Below are 16,010 nucleotides of genomic sequence, written 5' to 3'. Positions count from 1 at the left end.
AACTCCTTTTATTAAATTATTAGTAAATTTATATTTTAGTCACTTAATTTTAAAAAATTATTAAATAATTATTAAATTATTTAAAATTTTTCATTTAAGTCACTAAATCAAATGATGATTCAACGATGAGTACAGTAGATCAATACCAATTAACAAGTAAAAAAACATACTTTATATCCAAGTCGATAGGTGTAGGCAATGCAAACAAAGAAGGCCATACAACACTTATTTTAATAGCCTAATAATTTAAATAAAAACTTTTGAATAATTCAATAACTATTTTGTAATTTTTTTGAAGTTGAGTGACTAAAACATAAATTTACTAATAATTTAACGTCTCTAAGTGTAGTTTACCCTATAATTTTATATTTCAATTTTATTTAAAAATTTCAAAACTATTTTTATTTAAAATTGGCATAATGACTTTTTTGGTCCTCCAACTTTATTATAAAATATCATTTTAACCCTCCATTTAATTTTCCGCCCCTTTTAGCCATTGAACTTGTTTTTTTTATCAAATCACCCAAAATAAATGGAAATTTTAATATTTGTTAATTTTGATGATAGATACACGTGAATGACATGTCAGCATTCAATTAATTTTTAAAATATTTAAAAATATATTTTTTTACTTTTTTAATTATTTTTAAAAAATTTAAAAAATTTTAAATTTGATTAAATGTTGATGTGCCATCCATGTAGTAATTCATGTGTATGCCACATTAGCGAAGTTAAAAAATATTAATTTTTCCATCCATTTTGATATTATTTGACCAAAAACGCAAATTTAATAGTTAAAAAAATAAAATATATATATATTAAATAAAGGGCTAATGTGATTATTTCTTTGAAGTTAGATGCTAAATAAATTATTATACTTTTAAATTTTTAGTTAAATGGTTGTTATGTTTAGGGTTTTTTTTTTCAATTTTTACTTATTATAGATATGGTTACAAAGGGGATATTATTTATAATGATTTATTTTATTTTATTTTATTTTTTAAATAATATGATTTAGTTTTAAAATTAGTATAATTGTATGAAAATTTTTGTATCAAATTTTGAGACGTTCAAAATTAAAAATATTAATGATAACAACAATTAATTTAATTTTTTTAAGTCCAAAATATATTTTTTTTATATTTAAATTATATGGATTATATCTCAAAATTATAACTATTTAAACTTGTTTTATCCTTACCAAATTCTGCTATTATGTATTATCCTTGTTGATTTAGAATGGTTTGCTTTTAAAGTTAATATGATTGTATTATTGTAGTAATCTCAAATTTTGATAAAAATATTATTATTAATATCAATAATTACACTAATTTTTTTAAATAGAATAATAATATTTAAAATTTTAGACATTTAATTAAATCTCGAAATTTATTATACTAGAATTTATAAAGAAAAATGTTGAAATTTATAAACATATTTTAACCTATCAAACTTGTTTTATACTTAGCGGTCTTCAAACTTGGTGCATTGCGCTCTCTCTGTCTCTTTGTTTCCCTTATTTTTTTTAGGTATAATATTAAATTTAGTCATTAATATTTATTTTTTTAAAATTTGACCTTTTTAGCCTTTATCCTTTTTAAAAAAAAGTTAAATTATTTTTTAACAGAAATGATGATTAAAATATTAATTTTTAATATTATTGGCTTGATAACTCGCATGGCAATCCATGTACATGTCATGCTAACATAAAACCATTTATCTTATATATTACATCAACGCATAATTTAAAATTTATAAAATAAAAAATATCAAATTAAACATATAAAAATTTCATAAAAATTCAAATAAATTAGCATGGAGTATATATGGATAATCATGCAGGTTGTCGTGTTTAAAATTTTAACATTTTAATTAGAGTTCATTAAAAAAAACATCATTTCAACTCTTTTTCAAAATGTTAATAATGAATTTTGACTCTTATTAAAAGGTTAAAGGTCGAATTTAATAATAATAATCAAATTGAGAAAAAAATATAAATATTAAGAGCTAAATTTTACAATATACCTTTTTTAATACCCAAACTTTAGTATTTACTATTTAAAGTAGAGATCTCTAAAATTATTCACACTTTATTTCTTTTATAGATCTTTAAAATAAATTCATTTTATTTGCTCAACCATTCAATTTTCATTTTCAAAACAATTTCTTTTCCTTTTTCTTTTTCAATAGCATTATATTTCATTTTGAAATTTTCTAAAACATTTTTCAAATATTTGTCATCTTTTGTTTTTAAAAGAAAATTATTTTCTACTTCAAGAGAATAAGATATTAAATAATATATAATTTCTGATAAAAGTTTTTTTAACGTACTTAAATTTAATATATTTGATTTTATTATTAATTAAAATATTTAATTTTAAAAAATGTTTTTATTGATATTTATATGTTATTTACTCGTTCGTGTAAATTAGAGTTGAAGATTAACCTTGATGGTTAAAGCATAACTTTAGTTGGTAATGATCATTTGTTTGAATCTTACAAGTAATCTTAATAGGAGATTTGAGTAGTTCAAATTTCATCACAATAAGTGGCTTTTCAAAAGAGTAAACTAATCACTAAATTATGGGTAAGTTTTTTCATTTGGTCACTGAACTATTCAAAAATTTTCATCTAAGTTATCGGGTTGTTACAATCGATGTTATATGGCTTTATCTGTTCGCACTGTATGCACCAATTGAAAACTCTCTTTCCTTTCTCTTTTATAGTTCGATATTTTTTTATGGAACAACTTTGGATGTCACGAATTTGCAAACCAAAAGTCAAACAACTTTTTTCTTTGATCTTTGACGTTGATTGCCAAATTGACTTGGATCAAATGTATGTTCTTAAATTTGTCAATGGGTACTAATCTATTATGCCGATCATTGAATTGTCGCTTGGAACTCGCTGGTGAATCTTTTTTTTAAATAACTTAACAGCATGATGACTTAATAAAACTTTTGACTAGTTTAGTAATTGACTTTTTTTAGTTAAGTGACAAAAACGAAAACTTACCCATATTTTTAGCTATTAAGGGTGAAGTTTACCGTTTTCAAAATTGCTCACAATTTTATTTGATTTAATGTATGCGGTCCCACTATAAGATAAAAAGTTTATATTGGGATCTAGTCCCCTTATTGTAGCATTTTTGTCTAAATATACTTGTAATTTTCAAACAAATTGGTTTAATAAAAAATTATTATTATATTAATACCCTTTATATATTATCATTAATATTTTTACATGCAAAACAAAATTGAAGCAAATATTGGCTCACTGATTATCTAACGTTTAACTAGTACTAAGTGATGTTATGTGGTCAAATCGTAATACAGAAAGACAATTTGTATTAGTAAATAAACCTAAACATGTTATTAGTCTAATCGGAAATAAGCAAATCGATTCAAAAACTAATATGTTATCTACCAAGTGCAATTTGAGAGATGTTTTCTCTTGAGCATTAGAGCAAATGACCCTCGTAAGATAGAAACAAAAATGTGATTGACTGGATTGATAGTACATCGGACAATACCTAAGTAGAAAAGATCCTAAATCCGTTTATGGATTTATTTCACTTACGACATTCATAGTGTGGTACACCTTAATATTGAGTGAGTGATAAAATTTGTATGTATGACTCATATACTTTAATATAAATAAAAGTTCAAGTTTAAATAGATAATGAACCGAAAGCTAGTGCATTAGGTATACGACTTATGCAGTAACATCATTTACAATAATGGAATTCATAGTTCGACTAAAGGGTAAATGATATATTTTTATCGGCATTACATGATAGATGAAAAGTAAACTTGACCACATGTCGCTTGTCTTCGTGATACACGACTTGATTATTATTTGATAGTAATTGACTTTTCACAAATGAATATGTAACTACATGAGATAAAATAGAATCATATTGGGAGAACGAATTTATCCCAATAAGATTAACGATGTTCCATGAGAGTAACACACTTATGATAAGATCATTTACGAGCATTTATTGTTTAGCTCTCACAATGATATATAACTAGAGAGAGCTTAGTCACAATGCTATAATGGAATTACTTTGACTAAACAAATTTATAATTAATAAGTGAAAAATTGAAACTTAATTATAATTTACTTGAGCCCTAATCATATATGTCTAATCAAACTTTTCGCTAGTTCGTTGAAACCATAAATAAATTTAATATAAAATTAAATGAACATAAATGAATGGAAATGATAAAATTGGAGAAATGAGTTTTTCATTGAGAATAGAAATGACTTGAAGATTAATTTAGGGTTTTCTAATTATTATTTAATTAATTATAATGGAATGATTAAAGTTCAAAAATAGATTTAAATTAATTAGTCATTATATTTATATTGAGAAATAAAAACCAAGTATTAGATTAAATTATATTATAAAGTATTAAATTAAAAATTCAAAAAATATATACAATTGGACCAAATACAAAAAAAATCTAAATCCTCTCATAATAAGAGAGAGAGGTTGCCACACTACTATCATTTACTAGGGTGCGCCACCCACCTCCTCCCTAATAAAACTAGTAGAATGTTCTCTATTTTAAACAACATTATTTGTTCAAGTTATATTTAATCAGGATTTTTCTACTAGTTTCGTATATAATTATTTTGTAAGAAAAGTAGTGATAATTTATTTTGTTTGAATAATTTAAAAAAAATAATTTTCTAATTATTAAAATGAAATTCAAAACCTAAAATTAGAAAATAAAAAATCCAACCAAATTTTTATTTAAAATTAAAAAAATTAAAATTTAAACTGAAACCAACCGGAATCACCCTGAAAATTAGACAAAAATAACCCGGCTCGCCGGTTTACCAATTTCTACGTCCAAGGCAAAACAGTTACGTTGGAAGTGACAAGTAAATTGAAGTCAAAACAGTGAAAACCCACACATTTACTTATTTTTATTTTAATAAATTTAATGGGTAAACTACTGTAGAGGTCATCTAATTATAATTTTTTTCTTTTTTGTCCACTCAATTATACCAAAAAGCTAATTGAATAATTGGATGATCAAGTTGTTACTTTTCATAGTTACATGATAAAAGGAAAAAAATTATAGTTGAATGACTATTAATATATTTACCCTTTTTATTTTAATAATTTTAATTAATTTTCTTATTCCCGCGGCTGTCGGTGGAGCATTTGGTGGGGCCACTCTTCATTAGCTTCTTTCCTCCAAAATCCAGCCTGGTATTACCTAAAGCTCGAACATCTAATCCCATATCCACCGTCAGATCATTCCAAACATGTTCGACATTTAACCATTGCTCAAAAACACACCACTGGCTTATAGAACACCATGAAATAGACCTTCGATCTAACACCTTTCCTTTTCATTTCCCCTTTCCTTAAAAACAAGCTCAATCAATTCCCCCATTAACCCTAAACGAAAATCAGCTGAAAAAAAAACCATTTATTTTTCTTCAGCTCTAAGCGACAACAACAATGGCTGACTTCAAGAAAGCCACTGCTTTGATTCTCACAGTGGCTTTGCTTGTGAATCTCGCTTTAATGGTTGATGCTGATGGTGATGATGATAAGAAGATTCGAGTCAGGAAACATAAGGGTGAGAAGCAGTGTATACAAGGATGGGAATGTTCCTACTGGTCGAAATATTGTTGCAACAAAACGGTTTCAGATGTCTTCCAGGTTTATCAATTTGAGGACCTGTTTGCTAAAAGGAATTCGCCGGTGGCTCATGCTGTTGGATTTTGGGATTACCATTCTTTTATTTTGGCTGCTTCCATTTATGAGCCTTTGGGTTTTGGGACTACTGGTGGTAAGCGTATGCAAATGAAGGAAGTCGCGGCTTTTCTTGCACATGTCGGCGCCAAGACATCTTGTGAGTTCTTATTATTGTTCTTTTTATTAGTATTGATTCTGGTTAATTTTGAAATTGACTGCATATTTAGCGAGATCCCCAATCGTTGAAGCTTATAAATTGGTATTGAAAGTCTCCTGTTCAAGTAATTTGTTGAATATTATAAGCTCTACATTCTGGGGCAAATTACCTCCTCTCAGATCGCAGTCCTTTTAGGTGTTTGATAAATTGCTTGAATGAAACCAAACATTTTTAAAAATAACTAAGATCTCGAGGCATGTTTTGATTTTCGATGTTTAAGGATGTTTTGAAGTTTCATGGTCTATGCTCGATTTTCAGATGAAATGCAATAAACATCTTGGTTTAACGCACTGGGTGAGCGATGATCTTTGATGTTTATCAATAATAGTTTATTGTTAGTTGAGCAACTGTGCAGATTTTTTAATGGTGCTAAATGATTTTTCAGGTGGAGATGGTGTCATAGACGGAGGACCGTTGGCATGGGGTCTTTGCTTCAAGAGAGAAATGAGTCCTAGCCAGGATTACTGTGATGATTACTACAAATACATGTATCCATGTGCCCCTGGAGCTCAATACTATGGCCGTGGTGCTTTGCCAATTTACTGGTTCGTATAGTACCTTTTCTGGTTAGGATTGAAACGTTTATTCAAATTTTTTCATCTGCACTTTGTCATTGTCACTGATTAAGTTTTGAATTGCCTGTTCGAGTAACTATTCTGATTAAACGATTCAATCTTTCTTGAAATAATGATGTCTGGCTCCATTGTATATCTCTAGATATGGATATAAGATATGTTCCTCCGATAACTCTCCAAAAACATAGGAATCTTGGAGAAACTTCAGCTTATCCCTGTTGGTTGTATATCCGTGTTTGACACTCATACTGAGTCCACGTAACATAGTAGGAATGTGTCTGTTCAAGTTCATCTGTGCCTTTTGTTTTTGGATCAATGACCTATGTGTCTGTTCAAGTTTACGTGCATCTTTTGGGAAACTTGTAGGATGCATATGTATGTGTGTGTGTGTGTGTGCATCTCTGTGTATAACATAGGATGTTTGTGCTAGGTTTTTGAGGTGATTTGTAGTTGTATTAGTAGTTTTTGACCACTGAGTACTACTAGTGGCTTTACGATTGTAGGAACTACAACTATGGAGCTGCTGGCGATGGTATAAAAGTTGATTTGTTGCACCACCCTGAGTATCTCGAGCAGAACGCAACTATTGCTTTCCAGGCCGCTATCTGGAGGTGGATGACCCCAATCAAGAAGAACCAACCTTCAGCACACGACATTTTCGTGGGCAACTGGAAACCAACCAAGAACGACACAGAGGAAAAACGGGGTCCTACTTTTGGCTCCACCATGAACGTTCTCTACGGAGATTACACTTGCGGGCAAGGCGATATTGATCCCATGAACATCATCATCTCCCATTACCTTCATTACCTTGACTTACTAGGTGTCGGGCGAGAGGAAGCAGGGCCACACGAGGAGCTAAGCTGTGCCGAGCAGAAAGCATTCAACCCAACCCCAGCTCCACCTGCTGCCAGTGCTTCCTAATCTTTGGTTCAGCCAATTTCATTGTTAAAATGTAGTTGTCAATGAAGGGTAATTTAATAAGAGAGCTGGGCAATTAGGTTGTTGTAAAATCATGGTCTATGTCGGTGTGAGAAAAGGGCCCATCAATTTCATGATATTATATATAGTTATATACGTTTGATTTGTTGCTGTTAGGCGGTCTTTATTATTTGCATTTTGTGTGCGTGTAGATTTTGATATATTTGATGCTTGTTGTGCTGTCCACGACATTCATATAAAATTGTATGTATTGAACCACCATTTTTATTCAATTTGTCTCCTAAAATTATTTGCTATTATGGAAGTTGCTACTTCTCCCTCTCTCTCTCTCAAACGAATATTCTTTTTTTAGGCCTGTTATTTGGATTTTGTGTGTATTAATATTATTAGATTTTATATTAATTATTTTTATTTTCATGCACTCGTGTTGGAAATAAGTATTTTACAAAAATTAGAGAGTGAAAACAACTTGGTTTGATCTTGAGATAATCCATAACTTGTGTTTAGTATGAGGTGTTCTATGGAAAAACCATGGTTGCTGAATCAACAAATTGAAAATAATTCGATTAGAAATCAATGCATGATGAGTCGAAATTAGTAAGTTTAGGTTGTAATTCAATGATATTTTGTAATTATTTAAAATTAAAAGATTAAAATATAAATTTATTAATAATTTAATAACTTTAAGTGTATTTTACTCTTTATTTTATTTTAGGTTCTATAAATTTTTTTATAATCTTCTAAAAATTGAAAAACAAAATCAAACTCCTGAAAAAAAGTAAAAAAAAAGCCTTAAAAATAAGATTATTAACTATTTTTTGGGGGCTTTCTTGTAATAAAATAAAGTATTGTTTGACATTTAAATGTGTGCTTTGACAAGACACTCTTATGTAAGCTAATCGATTTAGGGTTGAAAAAAAATAAAAACTTAAATTTCGCTCGATTATTGTTTAATTGACAAATTTAAATATTTAACTCATGAACTTAACTAATTTTTTAAAATTTATATAAAAAATTAATTCAAATTTAAACTTACATTATAAACAAAAAAAAATCTAATATCGAACATATAAATTAAATTAATTTTTACAAACTTAATCAAGTAAATTTAGATAATTTTATGTAATTAGATTTAAGTTCAAACTTTAAATTTTGTCTTTAATTTTAGTTTAATGATATAAATAAGATATAGATATTTGTACATTATTTGAGTTCGATTTGAAAAAATTTTAAACTCAATTCAATAACTATAAAACTAAACTTAAATTATTAGTCGAATTAAATTCAAGTTTAATAATATTCTAATCGAATAAGTTATTATCCTTATGAAACTTTGCATTTTCAATATATATATCTTACTATTTTATAATATAAATTATTTACCAAACTTAATTATGGAATTGGAATTTGAATATATATAAACTTTTAAATATAAAAAATGAATAAATATCTCAAATTGTGCTACAACTTAAAAATAAAAAGTTGGATCTAACTTGAGCCTGGAACTTGGCTTGGAAACTCGACTCTACTCGATCACTGAGTACTAGGGTTTGAGCCGAGTATAAAAGAGTTTTCCTGGTGGAACTAGCCTCCTTTCCCGAAAAAATAAAAATAATCACCTCAGCACACTGTTACTCCCTCAGCTCTGCGCGAAACCCTAAAGCAATGCCTCCCAAAGCAGCTAAATCCAAGGAAGCACCAGCGGAGAGGCCCATCCTCGGCCGATTCTCTTCTCATCTCAAGATCGGAATCGTAACTTTCTTCTTTCAACTTGTTCCTATATATATATATTTCATTTCATTTCACTTCTCGAAGCTAAAGTTTTTCCTCTTTTGAATCTCTTTTTCGTTCATTTGCAGGTGGGACTGCCTAATGTTGGGAAGTCTACTCTTTTCAACACGCTCACTAAGCTTTCAATACCAGCTGAGAACTTCCCTTTTTGTACAATCGAGCCTAATGAAGCCCGAGTTAATGTCCCTGATGAGCGATTCGAATGGCTTTGCCAATTGTTCAAGCCCAAAAGTGAGGTGTGATCTGTTTTCTGCTTTGTTCTGATTGTCTTTGCATGTAATTAGCATTAATTGCACTTAAGCCGCTATGTTTTTATTATATCCATATAAGTCCTGAACCTTCATTGTTTACTGTAATTAGCCTTTCATTTGAAATGAAGGCTTGTTTGGGTGCAATTCAAGTGTAGGGGCTTACTCAAGTGAAATCGTTCAGGGGCTTTTTTAGTGTGTTAACCATTTTTAATCTAAAAGGTAGATTGTACACTCATTATTATTTTCTTAGCTTGTTTCCTCTTAAAACTTTGAGATGTTTGATGCAACAGGTTTCAGCTTTCCTAGAAATTCATGATATAGCTGGACTGGTTAGGGGTGCTCATGAAGGGCAAGGATTGGGCAACAACTTCTTGTCTCACATTCGTGCAGTTGATGGCATTTTTCATGTTTTACGTAAGATACCTAGTCTTTTGAGCTGGAAATATATCTATTTTATGTTTTTCTGTTAAAAATTGTAGCTTTTGCTTAGTATGCAGCGTAAGGTTTTAAGTCTATCACTACCTTGTTGAATATAAATTTTGCATGTACGACAGAAGGCTTGTTAAAAGTTATCAAAAGGTTTCTGTTGTTACTGTTTTGAGGTTATCTAAAACCATTTTTGATTTGATAGTTTTTACTACTGTGCTTTTGTTGTAAGAACTCTTTGGAATCTTATTTTTCCACTCAATGTTATAGGTGCATTTGAAGATTCAGACATCATCCATGTGGATGACTCTGTGGATCCTGTAAGGGATTTAGAGACTATTAGTGCAGAGTTAAGGTTAAAGGTTTGTTCTTGAATTCTTATGTTCTTGCAATAGGTATTTGGAACTCTGATTTCTATAATACAATTCAAATAGTCTGCTTTTTCATTTGGAGTTGGAAGATTAGGTAACACATTTAATAAGCTTGAAAATGAAATTTGAATTAAAAAGATTAATACATGTAGACATGTATGTTCGTGCACTTGTTGTATGCACATGGCTTTGTTTGGATTTTTTTGTATTCCTAATATTTGTCATCTCCTTATTCATTATATTTTTGGTGGTTTTAATATTTGAAGAAATTTAGCTATATACATATTTGAAATTTAAATTGTGGCACCATCTAAAAGATCTCATTCGGTATACTATTTTCAGCTTGTTACACTTGTAATCCTGCTGTTGATTCATTATGAATTTCCTTATCGCTTTGATAATATTTTTTATTCTACTTTAACATTGAAGAACCTAACAGGACCTTTCTGATTACTTATTCTAATTTCATTTTTTCTAGGATATTGAATTTATGGAAAGGAAGATAGAGGATATTGAAAAGAGCATGAAGAGGAGTAATGACAAGCAATTAAAAGTAGAGCATGAATTGTGTGAAAGGGTAGGGTTTTGAACGCGATCTTTTACTTTTGTTGCATTTTTCATTATCTCTTTCATTTTCTGTGGGTCTTGTTCATTGGCTCTGTTCTGTTGTTGCTGCTAATGTGCTGTAAATAGAGGAGATTTGTTTCATGATTCTTCTAGTTGGCAGCCCTTTAGAGTTTAGTCTAGGGACTTCGATATTGATTTTTTGTGGTTTTATCTAATTTTCCAACTTTAGTCTTTTTTGTTATGTGCAAAATCTAGGAAGCCCGCTTCTGTTCTGTCTTTATGGTGGTGCTTTGATCTAAGAGTTCCTACTTTTAGCAACAACTTTTGACTCCAGAACTTAAGACCACTGGAGACCAAGACCCAGAAGTTGTTGCCAGTCCCTCACCTTATGGTTCATAGTCTTATGCCCACAACCTAAAAGATGTTGCTAAAATTAAACACCTAAGACTGATTTAAAATCATCAGTTCAAATCCTGAAGACCATGACTTTGGTGGTGGTCAAATGTCACTGTTAAAGACAAGCAGTCACCATATATAAGTCTATGTTTATCTAATTTATATTTTTTATTGTAATTTTTAAGGACTAGTTTAGCATAGTCAAGGATTCATTTAATCAGATTATCAGGTTTATTCTTTATGAGCTTATGCTATTGAGCTAAATTTGTTTATGGGGTGGGCTATACAAATGCCAAAAAATGATGTTGCTTGTTATATTACAGGTTAAGGCATGGCTTGCAGATGAAAAAGATGTTCGCCTTGGGGACTGGAAAGCAGCTGATATTGAGATATTGAATACTTTTCAATTGCTTAGTGCCAAGCCGGTTGTTTATTTGGTCGGTGTTCCTTCTATTTTAATTCTCAATTTCTTATTGTTATATTGTGTAATACCTTACCAATTTGTATGTTATAGCTGCTTGTTCTGATAATGTTACTCGTTTAAAGGAAGTAGTTTCTTTCATCTTTCATTGTTTCCGGATTGTATTCAACCTGCAGGTTAACATGACCGAGAGAGATTACCAAAGGAAAAAGAACAAGTTCTTACCAAAGATTCATGCTTGGTATATTCTCTTCTTCTCTGTGTGTGTGTCTTGGAGGTTGGGGTTCGCATAATGCCCTGAAAAACATTGAGATGAAGGTCAAACCAACCTCTGTAATTTTATTTGTGTTTTGAGTTAACGCGTATTCACTTCTATCTGTTTTTGTCTTGAAATCCATGCCCCTGAGCTTTATTCCAATATTGGCTTTTACTGGGGCAGGGCTGAAGGAGAAAAGAGGAGAAGCTAGAGATTACACCAAAAATTAGAGAGATTGGACGAAACAGAGAAAATTAATAGAAAAAGTAGAAGATAGGGAGAGACAACCAGAGAGGAATAGAGGGAGAAATCTCAAAAGTAATAGTCCATAATCTCTGTAATTTATAATTTAAAACCTACTTAAAAATTATCACCACGTTATTTGCAGGTGTGAACCATAGAACCCCAAAATAAGCTCAAGTATAACAAGTGTAGTAACATAAGCTTTTAATAATGCTCCGGCTCTTAGATTTGTTTGGGTGTTAGAAAAGGTATATTTAATGCAAGAGGGTTAAATGGGGTTTAAGCAGCTTTTGGTTATTTTGTTTCCAATTGGAATGAGTATTGTTTTTATCTTTTATAGGGTGCAAGAACACGGTGGTGAACCTATCATTCCTTTCAGTGGTGTGTATGAGAGAAACCTTGCTGATATGGAGCCTGCAGATGCTGCAAAGTATTGTGAGGAAAACAAGGTGCAAAGGTTAGTTGAAAATGGATATCTTCTTTATTATGAGGTTTAAAGTGTTTTTCATTTGAGATGTCTAAGTCTCATGGTCAGATATTCTTCTGTGCCCTGATGTTTTATCTGATATATATATTTGTGTTGTGAATGTATGATGCTGAGTATTTCTTTTTGTTACAGTGCTCTTCCAAAGATCATCAAGACTGGTTTCTCTGCAATTAATCTCATATATTTCTTCACAGCAGGACCAGATGAGGTATTTATTTTTAATGCTTGCTTGTCTTTAAATGCTTATTTTTGATACTTTTCATGTCTGTTTTACGATCCATGTTTGGGGTTCGTTGCTGTCCCTCTCAACAATGTCATCTCCAAGGTTCGAACCCCATTCTCCTCTTAGCAGTGCAGTGTGTCTTGCCATTGCACCCAACACTTGTTGGTGGTTGTCTTTATATATTAATGTGTTATTTGAAGGATCTTAAGAGTATTCAATTCTTATAAATAGATCTAAGATCATTACATTGATTTTCTATACCTTTTTCTTGCCTTATGCAAGGTTGTCCTCTGGATTTGTTATTTTGCCAACAAACTTTCTTTTGATAAGCATGGTATCTGAACATTAGGATAACGCCTTTTGATTTTCAAAGCTGCTTGCAATAATAGTTCATTACATTGAATTCCCTCGAAGGTCCATACTATTGCAAGTTTTAAAGCTCTCCTCTAAAGTGGATCTTGTAGTTTAGCTTATTTGACTTTGGTTTAATTGCTGTACAATCTGATTTGCTTTTTGTCTTTTGAAGGTTAAATGCTGGCAAATTAGACGGCAATCCAAGGCTCCTCAAGCTGCAGGAGCCATTCATACTGATTTTGAGAGAGGATTTATATGTGCTGAGGTTGGTCTTGGATCACGACTTTCTGTCACATTATATTAAACCTTGAAAGATAATTTTAAGTTTTCTCTGGCATTATCTTCTGTAATGATCTATGACAGTCATTATACTTTTCAAATCTCTAAGCTGAAGCTGTTGTTTCCCCGTTTCCTGAACTTCCTTCATGTGCTCAGAATTCATTTGAGTGCAGTTATTCTACCATTTGAGTTTAAACATAACTGAAAGGACACTATTTGTTTTTACGTATGTATTTTACTTTTTACTAGCTTCTACAATAACACATATATATGAAGTTTCTGTTAGTGACTTTGATTTCTTGATGTTGTTCAGGTCATGAAATTTGAAGATCTGAAGGAGCTTGGCAGTGAGTCAGCTGTCAAGGTTGGCATATTTATGAATGGTTTTCTCTTAGCTTTTCCAAGTGTAGTCCCAAAATGTCAGTCAAAAATTCAGAATAAAAGTAATTACTAATTATTTAAGGGGGTAAAGGAATTAACTTCCCAAAACATGTAATCAAAGATGAACTGAACTTTTAAGATTTAAGCTTACATCCAAGATTTCAAGTTGTGAGGCCTTGCAATGTGCTTAAGCCATGCTCTCTTACCTTGTAGTGTGATTAAGCTAATGGACCTGCCCTGGTAATTTGATTAACTTGCCAAAACATGTGATCAAAGATGAACTGCACAATTTTAGGATTTAAGCTCATTTCATCTCGAGCTATGAATGATGGTCCATAGTTCACGTACGAAGTTTGTATGTTGTCATTTGTTTAGTATATCAAATGTTGCTTGTCACTTGTTTCTCATAATTTTCCCTTTTGATCAGGCTGCTGGAAAATATAGGCAGGAAGGGAAAACTTATGTGGTCCAAGACGGAGACATAATATTCTTTAAGTTCAATGTTTCTGGAGGCGGGAAGAAGTGAAATGAGACTCTCGAGTGGGGATATGGTGCTGGGTTCGGACTTACATCCCTGGATTATCAAATCCGTACGCATTTTGCTCCCATCTGTTTCTTTGCTTAGATACCACCCTCAAAAGCCAAGACAGAATATGATATTGGGTATGTTCATCTATTTTTATTTTGATCTGAGTTTTTATTTGTAGCATCATATTATTATATATACGCAAATATTGGAGGATGGATTATGTTGAGTGATAGATGTTTGGTTCTTCAGCACCTATTTTGCTTTGTTTTTTTTTTTTTAGAAATTCTATATCATTTACACTCCCCATCCATCAGTTATGTATACGTTGCAATCCGATTGTTAACATCTTGACCCTTAATTGCATTTATATTAGCAGTTTTTATCCAATAATATTAGGCCTATTTCTTGATGTTGTTTTTGCTTTTCCATGTGGATGATGGCTCATGCCTGCCTTTGTTCCTTTAATACATTTGGTTTTCAAGGTGGGTTTTTTCTCCAATTTGATACTTGAATTTGGTTTTAATCTTCGGTTTGGTGCTTTGACCAAACTGCTTAATGAATGTTTGACAAAAAGCATAAAAAAACCTTAGATATTTAATTGGAAAATAAATCAGGTATCGAAATTTAGATAATCGGGACAAAGAAACTCAAGTATCAAATTGGAAAAGATTTTGGTATTAAATTGGACATTCAAATTTGTATAGTAATTTGAGATCAATAATAAACTTGGATATTAAATTGATTAAAGTTATTTAGTTATCAAATAATAGTATAACTTATAATTTTTGCGAGTAATAATTAACCACACTCAAATAATTATGTAATATTTATTAAAAAATTAATTTATCACAATATTAAATAATTATGTAGATGTATTAGAAATAATATTTGAATTATCGGTTGAATATTAGCTTGATTAGTATGGGTATTGTTGTTAATATAAGACGTGAATTTAATTTGTATTATTTTTTTATTTATGAGTTGAGAGGAATTATGAGTAATTTTAGATATTATATAAAAAAATAGTAACAAAATTGTTAAAAAAATATTATTGGAATTTCACATTTAATAGGGTAAAGTGCTTTTGGACACTTGATAATATTTATTGGTGGATAGGATAAAGGATAAACATTTTGGGTATGGTTAATATAATTTAAATAAAACTATTGGCAATAAAAAGAAGCAATAAAAGTGTGGGAAAGTTGATTTGAGCCCATTTGCTTTCTTGAAAATGCCCTTTTAAGAAATACTTTATTTTACAAAAGCTGACTTAGAAATAGTATTTTAATTTTAAATCAAAATATAAAATGTTTTTTTAATTAAAATAAAAAAATAGAAAATAAAACAAAATTCAGGATCGAATCTAAATTAACATAAAAAATAGAAAATAAAACAAAATTCAGGATCGAATCTAACTTTAGCCCAAAAGACTACTTAGCAATTCGAGCCGAAGTCCAAGACTTAGACCTTACTAGCTTTGCCTTTTTATGAGGTGGCCAACCCATTGATCCTTGGGAGTTGAAATAGAGAGGGACTAAGTGCTCATATTGTGGTCCTTATGATGATGATCATCATCATC

The 16,010-nt window shown here is 30.3% G+C and overlaps 2 protein-coding genes across 2 annotated transcripts; both read left to right on the top strand.

Annotated features, from left to right (window-relative positions):
* The first annotated feature begins 5,240 nt into the window (after positions 1-5,240).
* Positions 5,241-7,775, top strand: LOC107925158 (chitinase-like protein 1). The gene is made up of 3 exons (NM_001327246.2): positions 5,241-5,879; positions 6,325-6,484; positions 7,018-7,775. The coding sequence occupies exons 1-3, from the start codon at positions 5,483-5,485 to the stop codon at positions 7,436-7,438; spliced, it is 978 nt and encodes a 325-aa protein (NP_001314175.1). The 5' UTR covers positions 5,241-5,482; the 3' UTR covers positions 7,439-7,775.
* Positions 7,776-8,926: 1,151 nt separating this feature from the next.
* On the top strand, positions 8,927-14,840 carry LOC107925251 (obg-like ATPase 1). Its single transcript, XM_016855894.2, has 12 exons — positions 8,927-9,208; positions 9,316-9,483; positions 9,789-9,912; positions 10,195-10,286; positions 10,774-10,872; positions 11,582-11,695; positions 11,856-11,920; positions 12,519-12,635; positions 12,798-12,873; positions 13,415-13,507; positions 13,835-13,885; positions 14,330-14,840. Exons 1-12 carry the CDS (start codon positions 9,122-9,124, stop codon positions 14,426-14,428), a joined length of 1,185 nt encoding a protein of 394 aa, XP_016711383.1. The 5' UTR covers positions 8,927-9,121; the 3' UTR covers positions 14,429-14,840.
* Positions 14,841-16,010: the final 1,170 nt, after the last annotated feature.

The sequence above is a fragment of the Gossypium hirsutum genome, chromosome A10 (assembly GCF_007990345.1).
Source record: "Gossypium hirsutum isolate 1008001.06 chromosome A10, Gossypium_hirsutum_v2.1, whole genome shotgun sequence".
Classification (NCBI taxonomy): Eukaryota; Viridiplantae; Streptophyta; class Magnoliopsida; order Malvales; family Malvaceae; genus Gossypium; species Gossypium hirsutum.
This window is presented reverse-complemented; position numbering and strand designations above follow the sequence as displayed.